This window comes from Eucyclogobius newberryi, unplaced genomic scaffold (genome assembly GCF_026437365.1).
Source record: "Eucyclogobius newberryi isolate DKJ021-1_F unplaced genomic scaffold, fEucNew1.0.hap1 SCAF_5, whole genome shotgun sequence".
NCBI classification, from domain to species: Eukaryota; Metazoa; Chordata; class Actinopteri; order Gobiiformes; family Gobiidae; genus Eucyclogobius; species Eucyclogobius newberryi.
The window spans coordinates 14,075,846-14,096,797 of record NW_027316167.1 but is presented as its reverse complement, the minus strand read 5'-3'; the positions used below and the strand labels follow the sequence as shown (position 1 = coordinate 14,096,797).

General features: G+C 43.3%; 1 protein-coding gene across 1 annotated transcript in view; it reads left to right on the top strand.

The window, feature by feature from the left end:
- LOC140381587 (protein diaphanous homolog 3-like) overlaps nucleotides 1-20,952 on the top strand; it is a 192,132-nt gene that overhangs the window by 90,959 nt on the left and 80,221 nt on the right. The window contains exons 26-27 of the mRNA XM_072465652.1: nucleotides 6,343-6,478; nucleotides 20,732-20,827. Coding sequence (XP_072321753.1) covers nucleotides 6,343-6,478; nucleotides 20,732-20,827 — 232 coding nt within the window. The remainder of the gene's footprint in view (nucleotides 1-6,342; nucleotides 6,479-20,731; nucleotides 20,828-20,952) is intronic.

Below are 20,952 nucleotides of genomic sequence, written 5' to 3'. Positions count from 1 at the left end.
AGGACAATACAAAATGTGAAACATGCCTACCTTACAACGAGGAGGGGTGCTAGCGGGTCGGGGACTTTCACATTGATTCTATAGAATCGGGCAAATTCTAGAAGGTGAAGTCCAGGAAGCCGCTGCACAGTAGGGCGGCACTCGGTCTAGTAGGTGGACAGGCTTCAGGTTGAGAGGCATTTCACACCATATGCAGGCTGACATTTCTGAGACCCATAAGACTGCTCAACGGCCTCGACCACCCATCAGGCAAGGCGCTGCTTAGAAAGCAATTGACTTTTTCTAGGGCCATCATAGCACCCGAAGAGGTAATCTGACTGCTGAACAGGCATTGTGGATTGTATGTAAACCTTCAAGACCCAGACCAGGCAGAGTGTGTTACTTGGGGCCACTGTGTCAAACCGTGCAATTGAAAAGGCTGAGTGCTACTCGAAGAAAACACCTTAAGATGGAAAAACCATCAGCTCTACCTGCACCAGGACTCACCAACAGACAAGGCCAGCGTAGTTCAGCGACCCACTTACCTGAAGCAAAAACCAGGAGAAGACGTGCAAACGAGCAGCCACCAATATGGCATCCTCCTCATGCATGGGCACTGCATCCCGTGCAGGAAAACCTGGATCACCGAAGTGCTCGCCCAGAAACGGACGAACCTGTTGCAGAAGCGTCTTCTTTTGGGCGCACTCAGACGTGAGGTGGTCCATAGGGGCAGACAACTTCCTGTTGTCCCGCTTCTTCCGCTCTGGGGAGGGCGGAACTGAAGAGGCAGGGCGCTTAAAACCAGAGGTTTGAGCGGCAGGTTACCGATATGACCTCGACTCAGTATCCCAGTCAATGGGCTCAAACACCACCAGACGAGTTATCCTGGCCAAATGAGGCATCTCGACACAATTGGGGCAAGTATCCGTAGTGAGGCCTTGCCTCAAATGCTCCATGCCGAAGCACACAGGGCATATATCATGCCCATCATCCTGCTGCATCGGTTCCATACAGGCCCTGCAGACCAGTGTCTCGGGCATTTAGAATATGAATACCCGCTGTTGTACCAGGCACTGCCAACCAGGTGTGTGCCTGTTACAAAATCAACTACAGACTCCATTAATTAAAAAAAAAACGCTGAAGCAGGGCTAACGCAACTGCTCAGGATAGTGGTGAAAAAACAAATCCAATATAACTAGCTGTGAAACAGTACTTCAAAGCGGAACGAAAGCCAACTACGGAAGCACACGATAAACGGAGCAGGAACGAAACCGGCTGCTCAAACACAACTGTACAAAACAAGTTAAAAAAACATCTCAAGTAGCTCTGAAACAATCAGTAACCACGCTCAAGTCAATGTACTTGCCTGGCTGTATAGTTGGCTGCAACCACCCAGCTGCAACCAGTCGACAACATCGTCGGCAGGCAGAATGCCGGCGCTTACACAGCCCCTGAATGTACCTCAATGTAAGTCGCGGGGCTAAGCAAACCAGTAGATGGCAAACAATTCAATGTTTCCGATTCAACTCGACAAACCTGCGCACAAGAAGAAGAAAAGGGACTGAGCTGTCTTTGTCACGTGACTATATAGACTCACATGGGTCACAGAGATGACCAATATGATCATTCAGTGCTTAAGGCACTGCCTCTGGCGGTCAGAAGGGTTGAAATAGAACCACAGTAATGGAAAAGAGAAATGAGATAAACATTTGTTGGCCATTGAACCATTATGGATTATGGGAGTGCTACAATTTAGCAAAATAATTATGACTAATGGACTACTGAAATTATTGTTTACTATTTTACTAAATTATCGTAAATCCTTATAATATAATTATACAATGACATAAATCATGTATAAACAGACATGTCGTTTGCTAATAATTGTTTTTAGTTATCTCAAAGTCAATATTAATTCAAACAAATTTACTATTCACTTCATTATTCAATATATTCGACTTAAATTGGTAAAGCCTAAGGGGGAAAAAATATGTTCTAATTGACTCGACAACAAAATAATTGTTAGTTGCAGCCCTAATGGAAAACTTGATAGCAGCAGTGTCTCACAGTTCCTTCCACATGGATTTTTAGTTTACATTTGTCTTATTCTTAAACTGAGATCAGTAAATATAATAATACAATATACATCATGTAAATGTTCCTTTTACTGACAGGACCGTCCTCCTCCACCTATTCTTTCATAGAACAGAACACATTTCTTTCACATGTTCTTTTTACTTTTTGGGGGGGTCAACAGAAACATTTTTTCATCTGAAGTTATGGCTCCAGAGAACTGCAATAACTTAATATCTTTACTATACATTTTGAACCCTCATCCATATATTCTATTACACATGTCTTTAAACATTTTGGTGCCATAATTACACACAATACTAACTCTGCAAAAATCTACTGCACTTAATTTCAAATACAAGGCATTGTGGGTGTTTCTATAGAAAACTAAAGCCCACATTTGTCCATGGCTGGGACACTGGTGTTTGTTTGGATCACTTTATTTGCCAGTTTAGAGGCCTATACCTTCTTTTATATCCATGCATGAAGTGGCTCATGGTTGTGTTGGCGGCAAAGGAATGAGAGAGAGGAAAGCGGAAACGCAGTAATGTAAGGCAGATCAAAAACTGACCGCGACTTGAACTGCTGTGTGCCTTTTCACCATGAAATCCATTTTTCAACCTGCTCTAACCCGACCTGTGTCTATTAAAACGGTTCCGAATTGTAATGCAATATGGCTTAATTTGGACAGTAATTTTGAGTCGGTCTAACGAAGCACCTGGATTTAACAAATTAATCATACTATGACTAATAATAATTTAAAATGAACTGGGAGAACTGGGAGTTGTGTCTATCCTCTTTCTCTCTCCCTCTCTCGCTCTCTCTCTCTCTCTCTCTTTCTTGCTCTCTGTGCTGTGCACAGGAGCAGAGCCAGATATGGAGGAAGATGGATAGCTAGCCTGTAAATCAGCTCACACAAAGAAATCATGGACAGTGGGCACAGTGATGACAGCACAGAGATGTTCTCTACACATTAAGCTGCAAAATGCTGCATGTTTTATAATCTGACAAGTCTAATGAACTGAATTTAGCCCCAACACACCCTAATCTGGCCATATGGCCATGCCATATGAATTCTCGCGATAGTTGTTTCACAAACTCTATTGTGTAGAACTCAATTCAGAGTGATACACATATCAATCTGACAGAGACAGACTTTACCTGCCCTCAATAAAAATATAATTTCTTGGCCCGCCCCAAACCAACCTTCAAGGACAACCTATGCATTACTAACGGACAATAGACACATCTGGGCCTGGTGCGTGGCTTTTTATAAATCCATAAAGCCATAGTGCTTTCTTCCCTTTGTTATTCAACAAGTGCATTCACAGTTGCGGAATGAAACGAAATTTAAAAGTGAGGCCTTTTGCAGTCCAAGGGGGCGCTTGCTGGTTTTTGAATGATCCCACAGATGTATTAATGCCATAAAGGCTGAATATGTCCACGAGAGACATGAGCAAAGGTGAAATCCAACTACCGGTACAACAAATTTGATGTACGTAGGCTCCCATGAATGCCAGGCACGCCAAGTCAAATCTTTTTTTTAAATATAAGAGACCATGTTTTATAAAATGGTAATACTAATACTATGGAATTAGACCTATATTTATACAGTAACTCTGTGCGACAACGTTTTGGACAACATCAATGTTTATTTATCAAGTTGCGTGTGGTCTTTTCTGCTCCAATTCTTTGTACCGATACAGTGATTCTTGCTTAAATGGCTGCACTTGTACTATTGACTGATTATTGACTTATCTTTGTTTTTCCTGGGAACCTGCCAACAGTTAAGAGCCTAGTTTTAAATAAGATGTCATGTTGTCCCCTGAAGACTTCCCCTCTGCAGTGCAAAGCCACAGCTCTGCAAACACCTGCTACATGGTTTTTTAGCCAAACAAAAGAGCATGGAATTCATTGGACACTCGTCCAATGAATTCCATGCTCTTTTGTTTCATATCATCATTATCATATTGAATTTGCTTGTCTTTAGTAAAAACAAAAAAAGCTAATTGCATTCACATTCAATTATTATAGTAATGGTTCCCTGAGGTAAGACTCCAGGATGTGGTTATTGTTTTTACTCGTAACAGTGATTACTCAAAGCCTTATCTGTTACATTTATTATTACATTATGCTGTCAGCCTCTATTTGGTTAAGTGGAGTCAGGCTTTATTATGGCCACGTTTCTCTATATCTTTGCAAAAAAAATAATGTGTTTGACTCAAAATTATTCCACCTGATGTAATTCTGGCCTGTATTTATGTTCATGATTTATTTCAGAAATGCCACAAGGTCTTTACATTTTGTGCACTACACGAGAGAAAATGACTGTAATTGCCTTGTCTACCAGAGTAGTTTAGAAGATAAGAATGAGGGGTCGTTAGACACAGGATGAAACGCATCCATCAAACGTGTATTGATCTCAATGTCAGTCACGTAAACACTCTATTAAATCACATGCAGTCCGTCTGGCAGCTGTTATTGAGCAGTTGACACTATTGTATGACTATAACAGCACTTTGGCACTGAGATTATAGAGCCGCTCTCGCACTGGTTGACATACAGTAGATACATGTACATATTCCCTCTGCCAACACAGTCGGCCTCTATGAAAAACAATACATACAATGATAAATTATTACAAATTTGATTGAAATTGACTGCCAGATTTTTTAATATAAACCTCGGCTGCTCCATCTTTATCATTCAAGTCAAATTGCATTTTACTATACAATGTAGACAAATGGAAATATGTCACCACCCATTTGTAAACTGATGTAAATCTAGTAAAATGGTAATTTGAAAAACGCAACCATGCATCAGCATAAAATCCTAGAGTTAAATGTACACACACCACGGCAACCGAGTGTGGGGCAGGCTTTTAGATAGCTGTCCCGTCTTCCCCTATTTTGGATGGGGTATTTTGAAATGTGGTCGGGCATTTTCGAGTGCAAGGACGGAGTCATTTTTATTAATAAATCTTAAAAAAAAGGGAATATTATCATTAAATCGGGCCATGAACTGTTTGACGATAGTCCGCCATGACAGTTTACTGGGTAAAAGTGAAAACTTGCATGCTCCGCGCTGATTGGTCGATGAAGTTTGTGTGCTTTACTCTGATTGGCTGGCGAGCCGTGGTCTAGAGAATGTCGAACCTCCACGTTTTTTCACGCACTTTGACAGGATTTAATCGAAACCTCATTAAATTGACGAAGAGCACCGATTTGCACAAGCTTATTTTTATCTGTCAATTGACACAGTTCAACTTAAGTTGACGGAATGAAACGGAAGAAGGAACCAAAGGATCCCTTTCAAAAGCAGATCACACTTTTTTTTGTGTGGCCAAATACCAGGTAAAATACGGCGTATGCTCCTAAGTGGCGGAGTGTGATCACGCACGGCCGAGAGGCGCAGGCGGCGCGAGAATATGGGAAAGTCAATATGACGCAGAGCGCCGTCAGGCGTGAATTACGGCGCACGGCATAACGTCAGACAGCGTTAATAGCGGCGCTTTATTTTGTAAAAGCGTCGGAAAAAACGCAGCGATACGCATATTGGCTCTCCGTAACCTTCGCGTGCGGAATTTTTTTAAGCCCCCGTACCCCCTGACAAAATTATTTGGACGGGATGTTTTCGAATCCTATCTAAAAGCCTTGTGTGGGGTTAGAATTTAGCATGAATAAGCAAATTCAAGTGGCTATTAAAACTTAAAACATTTCTATAGTATAATGTTAACAAATGTTTTTGTAAGTGGAATGTTAAGGTGCAGTACTATACATTGGTTTGATAAGACAATATAACGCCCTTTGTGCCAGTTGATTGTCTAGACTAGTGGGTAAAAATGGGGGATTTCAAAATGGAAAGGATACTAATGAATAATGCATGACAGGCATCCCTCTCTGCTGTCAAATTATGCCAAATATATTAAAACAAAGATTATTTCATGCCAAATCATTTCCCTCCACCTGCAAAAGACAAATTTGGATCTTCCCTAAATACTTTCAGTAATAGTAACAGTTTTTTATTCGTCTTGATTGGGGCTGGGCCATAATTGTATCGCTCAAAAATGATCTTAGTGTCTAAATTCGTGTTACAAATTTGACATCACTAATTTACAGGCAAAGCAAAAGCAGCGTTATTAATTGCAGAGTATAATGATATCAACTCATTTTCAAAATTCTTTGTCAATTCCCAGTGACTTTGACAAACTCATGCTATTAGCCTCCATTAACAATGTGTCATGTTTTGTTTGTCTTTGCTTTACTATCTTTTGTTTCTCCCCCAACACAGCAAGCCCTGAAAGACAACTTAAAACAGAGGGAGTTTGAAGAGAAGCAGAAGAGGGCACAAGCCGCAAAGGAGAAGGCTGAACGTGAGAAACATGAGAGGCAGCAAAAGAAGAGGCGGCTGCTGGATGTCAACGCAGGTAAACTTTATCTATATTGTTTTTTACCTTTATAGGCTTTATTATAGAACAGTATATGAGCAGAGCTGGGTAGTACTGTATGAGCAAATCAAATTAAATCAAATTGTTATAGTTTTCAGACATCATCATTTTACTTCTACTTGAGTAATATATTTGACAGTGTCACAGTACTTTTACTTCCCTCTGTGAGTATGTATACTAGTTGCAAATATTTCATGTTGACAATATTACTCAAACTTTTTTTTTTTTTGCATCTCTCCTTCAGATACAATGTAGTTTGTCTAATTTGTATGTCAGTCCTTTGAAAATACATGTCATTCTTCCAATTACATGAACAGTTATATGGTACATCTTATAGTTAACCTTATAGTAGTATCCACAATATTGTTTTACTCTTACTTCAGTAATTCCCTGTACCACTCCTTTGTACTCTACTTGAGTAATAGTATTCTAAGTACATTTGCTCTTATTTGAGTATATATTTTTTGGTTTAAATGGTTACTCTACCCCAGGCTTTTAGATAGGATTTGAAAACACCCTGTCCAAATAATTTTGTCCGTGGGTACGGGGGCCGACGGCTCAGCAGCCAATCAGAGCCAAGCACACATATTTCGTCGACCAATCAGCGTGCAGCATGCAAATTTTCACTTGTAAACTGTAATGGCGGACTATTGTCGAATGCTTCCCGGCCCGATTTAATGATAATATTCCCTTTTTTTCTAAGATTTATTAATAAAATGGCCGTCCCTGCACTCGAAAATAAAATTCCCCGTCCCAAATACAGGAAGATGGGTCTCTATCTAAAAGCCTGCACTACCCACATCTCTGTATAAGGCAGGACAGTATATCACTGAATAATAATTGAAGGCCATTAGAAATATTGTACAAATGGGAACGACAAAACAACATCAAAACTATTGCACTGCGACTTTCCACGTTAATTCCTTGCAAACCTTAATGAGTTTGTTGGGCCAGTTCACCATGTATCTCTTTATTTTTGGCTGTGCTATATGCTGCTTTGAAGAATCCTAATATTGCTTTTAGACATTCAAGCCAATCCCCCAAAAAATTACCAAATTGTGTATGTCAATGTAATCCCTTTGATTAGGGTTTTAAAATTAATCAATTCAATTCTCTTCAATTCAATTAAATGTATTTTTGTAATGCGCAAAATCACAGCAGCAGTTACCTTGAAGAGCGACAGTGAAAAGTAGATTAAACAATGTTCAAAGGAAATGTCCCAACGTCCCCTGTTCTTGGACCCTACTTCTCGGCAAGGGAAAACTACAAAATCTCTTTGGGAAAAAGTAGAAACCTGGAGGATACACACAGTAAATGAGAAATCCTACTCCCACGGACGTGCAGGTGGACACGCTTCAATTTGCAGATGGACTCTCTCTAGACCTTTGCCCTCCAGCCTGACATCTGGGTGTCAGATTAGAAAGCGGTCTGTTGGTGAGAGTTTTCACTTCTGCTGCGGGCCACTTACACCGATTGGGTGATTGTTTTTAATGACCTTAAATTGCAGCACTGTTGACAGCCCCTCCTCAGACTTAAGTCAAATGAATGTAACTATATAACACGCCCTGTTATACTGTAGGATTAGATTTTTTTCTTCCTGTCTTCACTTGTGGCCTATTCACATGGGTAAAGTTTGAACATATTGACATGGCGAGGTCCTGTGCTCTGGTTCTCAGTGATAAGGATTTATTTAGCAACACCTGTTCAAAGGATGTTGATGTCTTATGCCAGAGCGGCTGGATGCGAATGCCAGTTGTTTCTTTCAGTAGTTGTTTTGTTTTTCTTTTGTTTCTTTCTTTTAGCATAGTGTTGCCAGAGACTTGTTCAACAGTGCAGCCTCCAAGCCACTGTCTTTTGCCAAGGCCGAGGCTGGCAGAGTGGTTGGACCTGGCCCACTCATGCACCAACATCAGGCTAACAACACCGTGACAACCTCTGTAGCACCAGTGTGCGCAGTCAAGTGCATTTAGAGCGATGTTCAGGCCGTGGTCCTGCCATCTGCTTCAACTAATTCACAGTTCTCTTGGTAGTTTTAAGTGCTACTTTTTAATGTAGCTTTGAAAAAGGTGCTCAGATATTAGGAATGTTCGATATAGATTAAATTTTTTTTGAGTCTTGCTGCTGTGTCATCAAGCGACATTTGCCATTAGATGACTTAAAGATACCACCACTTTTTTGTGTTGCCAAATTTTGAGTGATAACATCCTATTGTCATTCATTGGTGGTAGATAGAAATTATAGAATTGTCAGCATAATATATAGTAAACCAGCTATTACAATCATGGTAAAACCGCTGTTCTTGCTCACTAATGCATAAAACACTGCCAATAGACATTGAAAAAGGGGAACTAATAGCCAATATTGGCAAATTTTGCTCTATCCCTTATTAATGAATGACTGCACAGTTGTACTTTGTCTGTTTTGAGGTGTCATATAATAACACACTGTGGACATATGTCGGTGTAATTCCTCATTCGTCCAGGCGTGTTCCATAGTAGAAAAAACTTCAGTTGTAGTCATCTGGACTCAGTTAGAAAAAATAGACGTTTCGACTCTCATCCAAGAGTCATTGTCAATAAAAGAATTTAGATCGAGAACTCCGATATTAATACTGTTCTGTGGTAAGACCCGCCCATTGGGCGGAGCCTTCCTGAAGTAGCAAGAGTTGTTTGTTTCAACAGAAACTCCCCCCTTGTATCTACCGAGCTAGCCTATTCAGAATTTTAATGGGGTATTAGAATCCTCTTTGTCTTTGTGAGACCCTGGCTCAACCACCCTGAGGACCTGATTAGCATCTAAATGTCATTGTCCTGGTCCTCTACCTTTCCAGGGGTTCAGTATTCCATTATAGATACCAGGAAGATTGAATCTTAGCCCTCCATTTCTGTTTAAAGAAGGTCTTTCTTTTTTAACAAAAAGTGCTCTACACAAGAGGCTCTATCAGCACAGAAGAAATACAAGTTCAGGACCTCAGAGTGCCGTGCATCTCCACCTTGAAGCCTCTAATCACTCGTTTGAAGACGGTGAGGTGAAGGTTTTAAGCAGGGAGAAAAGATGGTTTGAAAGAGGAGTCGAGGAAGCTATTTTTGTTAAAAAAGAAAGACCTTCTTTAAACAGAAATGGAGGGCTAAGATTCAATCTTCCTGGTATCTATAATAGTATACTGAACCCCTGGAAAGGTAGAGGACCAGGACAATGACATTTAGATGCTAATCAGGTACTCAGGGTGGTTGAGCCAGGGTCTCACAAAGACAAAGAGGATTCTAATAGCCCATTAAAATTCTGAATAGGCTAGCTCGGTAGATACAAGGGGGGAGTTTCTGTTGAAACAAACAACTCTTGCTACTTCAGGAAGGCTCCGCCCAATGGGCGGGTCTTACCACGGAATAGTATAAATATCGGAGTTCTCGATCTAAATTCTTTTATTGACAATGACTCTTGGATGAGAGTCGAAACGTCTATTTTTTCTAACTGAGTCCAGATGACTACAACTGAAGCCTTTTCTACACTGTGGACACTTTCTGGTATTGATACTTGATAATGACTCTCTGTGAACGCGTTGATATTGAATGAAAGTTTGGCCCTGTAATGACATTAAAATCAACTGAAATCCAGGCAACAATGCAGGCTCATTTTTATGCATGACATCATTTGAGTTGATGGTCGGAACTGTAGTGCTGGAGTGCTTTTCAGTTTTTTTTAAAAATACATTTATTTATCTAGGGTATAAAATGAGTTGGATGCATGACTTAGATGTTGTCTAATTGTGTATTCCTGGATTGTGAGAGCAGACTTGTTTTCCACTAATTTCCTTGCCTCTTGCCTCATCGTGGGCCTCTCCTTCAACATCCCAAGCCTAGTTTGCTGTTTGCTCTGTGGGAGAGAGTGAAGGCATCAGTTTCCATGCATTTGCATAGAGTCCTATGAGATTGAAATTCAGATTGAATAGTTTTTTTCCTCCTCTAGCTGTGCCTGGCTTGTGTATGACAAATCTGTTGCATTAACTGCGGGGTAGGACGAAAGTGTGAATGTTTGTGAAGCGACAAATTACACATCAGAGCTTTATTTAACATTCCTTACATGGCTACAAGCGATGAACTATTAAGACGTCAAATAAAAGCGCCGGCACCTGCAGCTGCACATGCACAAATGCAAAAGCACAGATGGGTCATCTGAGGGAGAAAAATTAAACATATTTTACTCTTTTCAATGAGATTTTTAAAAAAATATATTTTTGCTCAGGCTACCCCAAATAAATTGTCTGTTTGCTGTAACCCGAGTCAACATTTTTCAAGTGGCTCGGTCGGTAGGCAAATTCTAATTTTTTTTACTTTGAAGGCAAAAAAAAGATCAAAATTTTGCCATTTTTTTGAGTCGGAGTAACCACCAGGGGTCAGGCTTCAACCGTCAATGACGGAAAACGTCTCTATCAACCCGTTCAGGAGACTAAATCTCACGATTTTAAGACATTTCAATCAACCTTTTGTACGCCGCTATCCTTTATTTTGGAAGCGAAGGCGAGCGGAGGGAACATGCAGGGGACACGGGCGCCGCCATGTTTGTTGTGATGACGCTACTGGGCGTGTGTCAATCCCAGAATGCCTTGCGTAAAACACCCTGACAGAGCCTGGCATGTCCTATGGACACTAGCGTGGCGCCGACAGAGGCAAACCAACTTTTTTAAGGCAAATTGTCGTCATCAGGTCGCGGTCTGTTTCGCTACAGACGCATGTGGGGGACTGACTCTGAAGACGCACATGCGTTACGCAGTGCGTTATCTTTGCTATAAGGATGAAAGATAGGATAACAAGCGTGATTAAAAATATTCGACACGGTAGTTTAGGGAAGTCCGGTCGATGAGTCGGCGAAATAATTGAAAAATAAAATAATTCAACGTTTTTGTTTTTTGTTTTCACCAAAATGCTGATAAAAAAATTTCAGTCGGCTAGTTTCACACTTTTTTCAAATACATTTGTTGCGGTTCAACTTCTGTTATATAATTTTATTTCTTTGTGCTCATTTCTTATTTATTTCAATGTGCATGCCAGGGAAATATAAATATCCTGTCTGGCTTCTACAAAAAATGAAAAACAACACAAATATATCTAACGCAGACATTTTTCTTTTGATTTTTTTTTTTTTTTTTTTTTTTCTTAGTTGCAGGTGGTTGTTCATTAGACCATTAAACGTGCCAATTATCTGATTACCATTCTGCCCGTGTACAGTATCGGCTGATCACTGCTGGCATACAAGATTGTTTATTAGCAAGCCGCGTCGCACGTCAGCAGTTCTACATCTTTATTCTCCCTCCTGTGAATTGCCTGTCCACTTGCTGCTCCAATTGCCACAAGAACAAAGGCTATTCAATAGAGGAAGGACTCTCTGACTCGGCCTCATTGCACCATTTGCTTTCTAAGTGACCAGGGGAACACAGTGGTCAGAGGGGCCTGCATTGTGTCCAGGCATGTAATTTAGTCTCCTTGGCTCTTTCCTCCTGGCCCAATTGACCCTGTTTCTTGCTTTGCACTGGCGCGATCCTGCTGCTTCACACTCTTACAACTGGCCGGTCATTGTCCTGATGATAAGTGCCACATCCTGTTGAGTGAAGAGGCTGGGGACATTATGCGGCCTCTGAATAGAGGGGGAGACATCGACTCAGAGACAACCTGCGAAGCCAGACAATGGAGAATGCCAGTTTGAACAAGCTTTGATTAAATAGATGGTGATTGAAGTCTTGCTGCAGACAGGAGGATAACTATAGTTGTTTTCCCTGAGGTGGCTTCTCAGCGTGCTGGCTTGATTCAACTCCTTAAGCTGATTCTTTTGTGTCTCAAAGCAAACACATGTCTACTTTCCGCCTCTGTTTTTCTTAGTGTTGATCTTATTCATCTAACTTCCTATGTGCAGCTAATAATTTTGGTTAAGAAAATCATTTGTTGACTCTGAATCACCCTTTTAGGCTTTCTTCCTAGTCCTGTTGTCTCCTTCTCGTACACAAAAAGCACACAAAGGTTATAAATATGAATTCATATACTTCTGTATTCTTGAAATAGACGTGCGGCTTGCTTTTGTGAGTTTTGTTCTTTGGGCAGAATAACATGGCTTTGCGACTGCACACCTGTCACAAGAGCTCTGGTCCCAGCTCAGTGGAAATGGCAGGCGAATTGTGCACATCAAAGCACCAATCAGTACCTCTCTAGTGCCAGCGCTGGTCTCCACACTCCTCACTGTCCTGTTCCTTTTACCAGCTTTTGTTCACACCACATCCTCTTCAGCACAACCTTTACGTGAGCTGAATGACTGCCGTAAAAGCATTTCACAGTTAGTAGCTTGACTAATGCTGCTCTGCCATGTGTTCCGCCTCCATTACCATCTATGTGACATGCCTGTGATCTCCCTATACGTTGTGGGAGTGATTTTTTTGTGTTAGCGTGTCACAAGCTCACCTTGTCTTTACAAAACATACAAAGATGCTTTCATTCGTGTCCTGTCTGCATCGCTGGTGACTGATGTGTAAAACCGGACTGTTTGGGTGTACACATTGTACATTTACAAGTGTTGACAAACCAAAACCTACTCAAATAATCTAATGTTTTGCTCAGTTGGTGTCTGAGCAGTATACATAAAGGATAAGCATCTTTTTTCCCCTTCTTTTTCAGTTAGACGCAATATATTTACTGGTAGAGAATTAAGAAAAAGACTAATTTTTGACACCACACTTTGACAGTAATGAATAGTTTGTGGTAGGACAATTGTTATGGCATTATTCCTTATTGGTTTACATAATCTGGAAAATATTTGTTTTTTTTGTTATGAGGGATGCATCAAAGTTGGGAGGCACCTTTACTGTGGCTGGTGATTGATGTGCAAATGTTGACTGTTTGGCTCCCATACATTCTGAGGCAGTTTGATATGGGGTTCTATGCTTTCTCAAAGTGTTTGGACTGTTCTCGTTGGTTACCCTCAACAGCAATAGCATGTGTGAGAGCATACACATGGATTGATCTGCTCTATTCCAGGCACTATTTGTATTTTTGTATGCGTGTTGTTTGAGGGAGTGTAAAGCTTTCCATTCTGTGATGAATTGCCACGGCATTGATGACAGATTTGGACGTCAAGAAGCGCTGGTTTGCCTCAGAAATGTGTGCTGCCTTTCCGCTCGGCGTAATGATGAAGAACTAGGCACAAATCAGCCAGAGGAGAGGATTGCAGCTGTTGAGCATGAGAGTCATGGCCAACGCACACGACGCAGCAACATGGCGGTAGCAGGAAGTGGGGCATGGTATCTATCCACCCTTTGTAGTTGTCACATGTTGGCGTGAGGTATTGGAGCAAGCATTCTCTCCCACGCCAGGGATCCTGTGCCCCCAATATACCAGCTTTGGTTGGGTAGTGAGGGGAGGAGGGGAGACAGCAAGCTGTGCTAGTAAAGTTTAAGTAAAACTCCACTAAAGTAAACAAATTAAAGTATAGCTTTTACAAGTTATTTTAAGAGTAAAAAGTTAAAGTAATTCACGCAGAGTTTTAGGTGTCAAATTCAGTGGTTGTAATGAAGCATTATGCTGATTTTTGATCATCTGAAGCAATTTTCCTGGTCATTTTTAGCCTGATTTAGTTTGTTCAAAGCCAGGACTTGGTGGTAATGTTACTCAACATGTCATCATAAACATACTAGAAAAATAAAGCCTTGAGCGATTTTGGCAGAAACCTTTTACTTTTTATTCCAGGTGTTAAAAAAAAAATGTTTTTTTGAGTAGAAAGTACACATACCTGCTCACAAATGCAGTGATGTAAAAGTATCCACTGTCAAATGTACTTACAAGTACAGGTACCATTTTTTTTTTTTTTTTTAATTGTTTAAAATGTAAAGACAGTACTTTGCACCATTTGTAACAAAGCAGAACAAACTTTCCAAGTCCATAATCAAATTGTGACAAGTTACCTCTCCAATTTCAGTACCACATGAGCAACAAAAAAAATACAGTGCACTCATTTTCCACACACACTTAGGGGTTGGAAATATATAAAAATGTAGATAATATTGTTAATGTTGGTTGAAGTTATGCAAAATTTGAGTGCATTAGTACATAGTTTATAGTAAAAAGAACATTGAAAACATGTATGTTAATTTTACCGACATTTCACTTTAAACCTTGGACTTTTTAGGAAAGTTCTGTTGGATTGACATATGTTCTGAATATCATTATCAGAATACTCAAAAAACATTGAGAGATTCATTTGAATCAATATTTCCCACCCCTTCACATAATAATTCAATTTCTAAAATGTTACCACGTGTTTATCCAAGGTCTGCCTACTATGAAAGACCTTTCATAGTATCAATTCCTGCTCAAAAGACTTATCTAGCTCAGGTTGTTGTTTAGAGGAAGGACTCTCTGACTCGGCCCCTCTCCTTGAACCGACACCTTAACGTGGTGGAGGGGTTTGAGTGCCCGAATGATCCCGGGAGCTATGTTGTCGGGGGCTTCATGCCCCTGGTAGGGTCTCCCAAGGCAAACAGGTCCTAGGTGACGGGTCAGACAAAGATCGGTTCAGAAGCCTCTTATGACGACGACACGAACAAGGCCGTTTACGTCGCCCGGATCGGCGTCACCGGGGCCCCATCCTGGAGCCAGGCCTGGGATGGGTGCTCCATGGCGAGCGCCTGGTGGCCGGGTCTTACCCCACGGGGCCCGGCCGGGCACAGCCCGAAAGAGCGACGTGGGGCCGCCCTCCCTTGGGCCCACCACCCGCAGGAGGATCCATAAGGGGCCGGTGCAGAGAGATCTGGGCGGCAGTCGACGGCAGGGGCCTCGGCGACCAGATCTCCAGACACAGAGACTAACTCTGGGGACATGGAATGTCACCTCGCTGGGGGGGAAAGAGCCTGAGCTTGTGCGGGAGGTTGAGCGATACCGACTAGATATAGTCGGCCTCACCTCCACGCACAGTTTGGGCTCTGGAACCCATCTCCTCGAGAGGGGCTGGACGCTCCACTTCTCTGGTGTTGCCCGCGGGGAGAGGCGGCGGGCTGGTGTGGGCTTGCTGATAGCCCCTCAGCTCAGCCGCCACGTGTTGGAGTTTACCCCGGTGAACGAGAGGGTCGCGTCCCTCCGCCTTCGGGTGGGGGACAGGTCTCTCACTGTTGTGGCGGCCTACGGGCCGAACAGCAGTGCAGAGTACCCGGCCTTCTTGGAGTCCTTGGGAGGGGTACTGGACAGTGCACCGACCGGGGACTCCGTTGTTCTACTGGGGGACTTCAACGCCCACGTGGGCAATGACAGTGACACCTGGAGAGGGGTGATCGGGAAGAACGGCTTCCCCGATCTGAACCCGAGCGGTGTTCAGTTATTGGACTTCTGTGCTAGCCACGGATTGTCCATAACGAACACCATGTTCAAGCACAAGGGTGTCCATCAGTGCACATGGCACCAGGACACCCTAGGCCGGAGGTCAATGATCGACTTTGTTGTCGTGTCATCAGACCTCCGGCCGCGTGTCTTGGACACTCGGGTGAAGAGAGGGGCAGAGTTGTCAACCGATCACCACCTGGTGGTGAGTTGGATCCGCTGGCGGAGGAGGAAGCCGGACAGACTTGGCAGACCCAAGCGCATTGTGAGGGTCTGTTGGGAACGTCTAGTGGAGCCCTCTGTCAGTAGGGTATTCAACTCGCACCTCCGGGAGAGCTTCTCCCATGTCCCGGGGGAGGTTGGGGACATTGAGTCAGAGTGGACCATGTTCTCCGCCTCCATTGTTGATGCGGCTGCTCGGAGCTGTGGTCGCAAGGTCTCCGGTGCCTGTCGTGGCGGCAACCCCCGAACCCGGTGGTGGACACCGGAAGTAAGGGATGCCGTCAGACTGAAGAAGGAGGCCTATCAGGCCACTCTGGCTTGTAGGTCTCCGGAGGTCATCGACGGGTATCGGCAGGCCAAGCGAGCCGCGGCTCGTGCTGTCGCAGAGGCAAAAACCCGGGCCTGGGAGGAGTTCGGGGAGGCCATGGAGGAGGACTATCGGTCGGCACCAAAGAAATTCTGGCAAACCGTCCGGCGCCTCAGGAGGGGGAAGCAGTGTCTCACCAACACCGTTTACGGTGCGGGTGGAGGCCTGCTGACCTCAACTGGGGATGTCGTTGGACGGTGGAAGGAATACTTTGAGGATCTCCTTAATCCCTCAGTCACGTCTTCCGAAGAGGAAGTGGAGACCGGGGACTCGGTGGCTTGCTCATCCATCACCCAAGCTGAAGTCACTGAGGTTGTTCGCAAACTCCTCGGTGGCAGGGCTCCGGGGGTGGATGAGATCCGCCCTGAGTACCTAAAGTATCTGGATGTTGTAGGACTGTCTTGGTTGACACGTCTCTGCAACATCGCGTGGCGTTCGGGGACCGTGCCTCTGGACTGGCAGACCGGGGTGGTGGTCCCTCTGTTCAAGAAGGGGGACCGGAGGGTGTGTTCCAACTACAGAGGGATCACACTCCTCAGCCTCCCGGGTAAGGTCTATTCCAAGGTACTGGAGAGGAGAATCCGACCGATAATCGAACCTCGGATTCAGGAGGAGCAGAGTGGTTTTCGTCCCGGTCGTGGAACACTGGACCAGCTCTATACCCTCCATCGGGTGCTCGAGGGTTCATGGGAGTTTGCCCAACCAGTCCATATGTGCTTTGTGGATCTGGAGAAGGCTTTCGACCGTGTCCCTCGGGGTGTCCTTTGGGGGGTGCTCCGGGAGTACGGTGTCCGGGGCCCTTTGCTCAGGGCTGTCCGGTCCCTGTATGACCGGAGTAGGAGCTGTGTTCGCATTGCCGGCAGTAAGTCAGACCTGTTCCCAGTGCATGTTGGACTCCGCCAGGGCTGCCCTTTGTCACCGGTTCTGTTCATAATTTTTATGGACAGAATTTCTAGGCGCAGTCAGGGGTCGGAGGGTGTCCGGTTTGGGGACCACAGGATCTCATCTCTGCTGTTTGCAGACGATGTTGTCCTGATGGCTCCATCAAACCCGGACCTGCAACATGCACTGGGACGGTTTGCAGCCGAGTGTGAAGCGGCTGGGATGAGAATCAGCACCTCCAAATCCGAGGCCATGGTTCTCGACCGGAAAAAGGTGGCTTGCCCTCTCCAGGTGGGTGGGGTGTCCTTGCCCCAAGTGGAGGAGTTCAAGTATCTCGGGGTCTTGTTCACGAGTGAGGGAAGGATGGAGCGTGAGATCGACAGGCGGATCGGTGCAGCGGCTGCAGTGATGCAGTCGCTGCATCGGACCGTTGTGGTAAAGAGGGAGCTGAGCCGAAAGGCAAAGCTCTCTATTTACCGGTCGGTCTTCGTTCCTACCCTCACCTATGGTCATGAGCTTTGGGTAGTGACCGAAAGAACAAGATCGCGGATACAAGCGGTCGAAATGAGTTTCCTCCGCCGTGTGGCTGGGCGCTCCCTTAGAGATAAGGTGAGGAGCTCGGCCACACGGGGGGAGCTCGGAGTAGAGCCGCTGCTCCTCCACGTCGAGAGGAGCCAGCTGAGGTGGCTCGGGCATCTGTTTCGGATGCCTCCTGGGCGCCTCCCTCGGGAGGTGTTTCAGGCATGTCCCACCGGGAAGAGGCCCCGGGGAAGACCCAGGACACGCTGGAGAGACTATGTCTCTCGGCTGGCCTGGGAACGCCTCGGGATCCCCCCGGAGGAGTTAGAGGAAGTGTCTGGGGAGAAGGAAGTCTGGGAGTTCCTGCTCAGACTGCTGCCCCCGCGACCCGGCCCCGGATAAAGCGGCAGAAGATGGATGGAGATGGATGGAGGTTGTTGTTTTCCTCTCATTTTTTTATCTGGGCATTGACAACCCTTCTCCTATTGTGTTTTGATTATATGCAAACTTGGCATTAATTTTAGATACCTTTCTGAGACAAACCTCTTTACCCAGGTTTTGGACTGGCAAAAATACAGACTTGTTCAACTGTTTGACATAGCAAGTAAGAAGCTTAAAGGCGCAATGGACGATTTTTCGGCGATTTGAGAACGCAGGCAGAAGTGCGCATGCGCACTCCCCCGTGCGGACTGATACAACACACACGTGCGTTTGTTTATTAGCGCGACGGATCGCATCGCACGTCTCGTCTCCCGTAGTTTTCCGTCTCTTATGAGAAAGCTCGAACAGTCTATCTCCGTCCTAATTTTGTCCCGTACACTGAGGGAACTATATTATGATAAATCAATGCGCTTAGACTTGCGGAACCGTGCTGCTCTCGGGGGACGACCCGCACGCGGCTGCAGGTGAGCGGTATCAATTTATGATTGATACGTGGCAGGACTAATTGGCAGTCCACGCCACGAGGAAATAAGACTCCGATTTGGGCCCAAAAAAATCGTCCATTCAACCTTTAAACTAACATTTAGGAGAGACAATTTCTTCATTATTTTGATTCATTATTTTCAATATTAATATGCACAAAAATAACAACAAAATGAATGGCAAGACTTTTCTGACACAAAGTAGAAAAAAAATACATAATTGGGATGGGAAACATTGTCAAACTTGATCAGAACAAAACACATCACACCCAGGGAATACATCTTTATGGTATACAGTACAACAATGTTTTTTTTTTTTTTTTTATATATATATATATATATATATATATTTGCCATCACAACAAAATGCATACACACAAACAAAATAGAATTTCAAACATAAAGAAATGAAATGACGGATGTAACCTCCGTGTCAGTTAGATGACACCTCTGTTACATTGGCAACACAATAGATGCATTGTAAGGAAACGCTGCTCACCTTTGCATGAAAAATACACAGAGCCATACTTTTGTATTGACAAAGCGTCTTGTCTGGGAGAATTCTTTTATACCTGCTATCTATTTTGCTGCACATGCACTGGAAGCTGTTTTCACTGAGAATTACCAACCCCAGTCCATCACTCAAGTGTCCTGAGTGCTTGAGTTTTCCACTGTACCAACACAGGCCATGATTTACATGTCATATCTGCAAAGCGCTCCCTCTCCCCGGCTCTATTGCATTGGTTTCCTACAGCAAACTGAGGACCTCATATTTTTGTCAGACAGCTCCGACGGTAAACACATTGAAAAAACCAGGAAGCATACTTTAGTTTTCAAGCCTCTGCAACTTCAAAGTTCTTCAAAGGCGTAGTACATGTTTTAGCATCATCTGGGCTTAATATTAAGGCTGCAAGATTTGTGAAAACTGTTTAGTATTGTGATAACAATATTATTGTAATATTCAAATATACTTAAGAAATAAAACGTACATTCATTTATTTGCCTGTGGCAAAAGAAACTAAACAACAACCAATACAGTTAAATTAGGAATTGATGACTCATCATGACTGCGAGAATGTCCTTTTTTGCATTTCAATAATAAATAACCTGTACATTTCTTTCATATGAAGGACGTTGGTGTTGTTGTGATATAGTTCTCGTAATATCAATTATTTCCAATATTGCAAGATTTATATAGTTGTGATGTACTAGGCAGTGCCATTTCACATGCTACATCCTTAATAATGTAGCATTATCATTCATTTTAGGGCTGTGCAAAATTAAATAAGTTCTGTTGTATCTGATGATGTCATCAGTGATCCATTGCAAGTGCAGAGATTCAGTTGATTATAATACTTTTTAAGAGCCTTTTAAGTGATTCCCTGTAGTAGCATTATGCTGTACTTGGGGACAGTAATGCCACCAATAATTACGTGCCACAAGAGCTCCAAGATAAAATTGCCACAATATTTTAGAAAGTTATCTTTATATTAAACTTAATGAGTTACAGCTCTTGAGACTCCAAACGTCCAAAAAGAAGTGCTACAATGACAGCAAAATAATTAAATAAAATATTTTTTTTTAAACAACTGCTGTCTCAAGTCCTCATTCTCCATAACCTTTTTGCATTTATTATTTTGTCATCATTCAAACGCTGGAACATCATAGTCTGGAAAACATTTTTCACAATACCACAACATTCAAAACTGTACTATATAATTGTAATGACACTTGTGCTGCAAGGCAACAAGTGAATTACAAGAGTCTGTCCTATTTTGCAGAGTGAAACAATATTGTGGATTTGATAAAAAAGGTTTTCTCTATACCCCCACTGAGTTCTTGTTATCCAAAGTTATGCCTTCAGGTTTTCTATCATTGCAGGTGTTTCTGCTCCATCTCATCTGATTGTCTGTTTTACTCTCCTTTTTTGTTCTAACCCACTCATTATTTTCCACACTGGGTTTTGCAGAGAACGATGAGACAGGAGTGATGGATAGTTTGCTGGAAGCCCTACAGTCTGGAGCTGCATTCAGAGACCGCAGGAAGCGAGCGCCGCGACCCAAAGGTGAGACTCGCGTGTTCCACCTACTTTCAGACACAACTCTGTAAAGGTCATACACCCACAATCCATTCATTCTTTACTACAGAAGAAAACATCAAATTAAATAAGATAAGAACTAAATGTTTTTC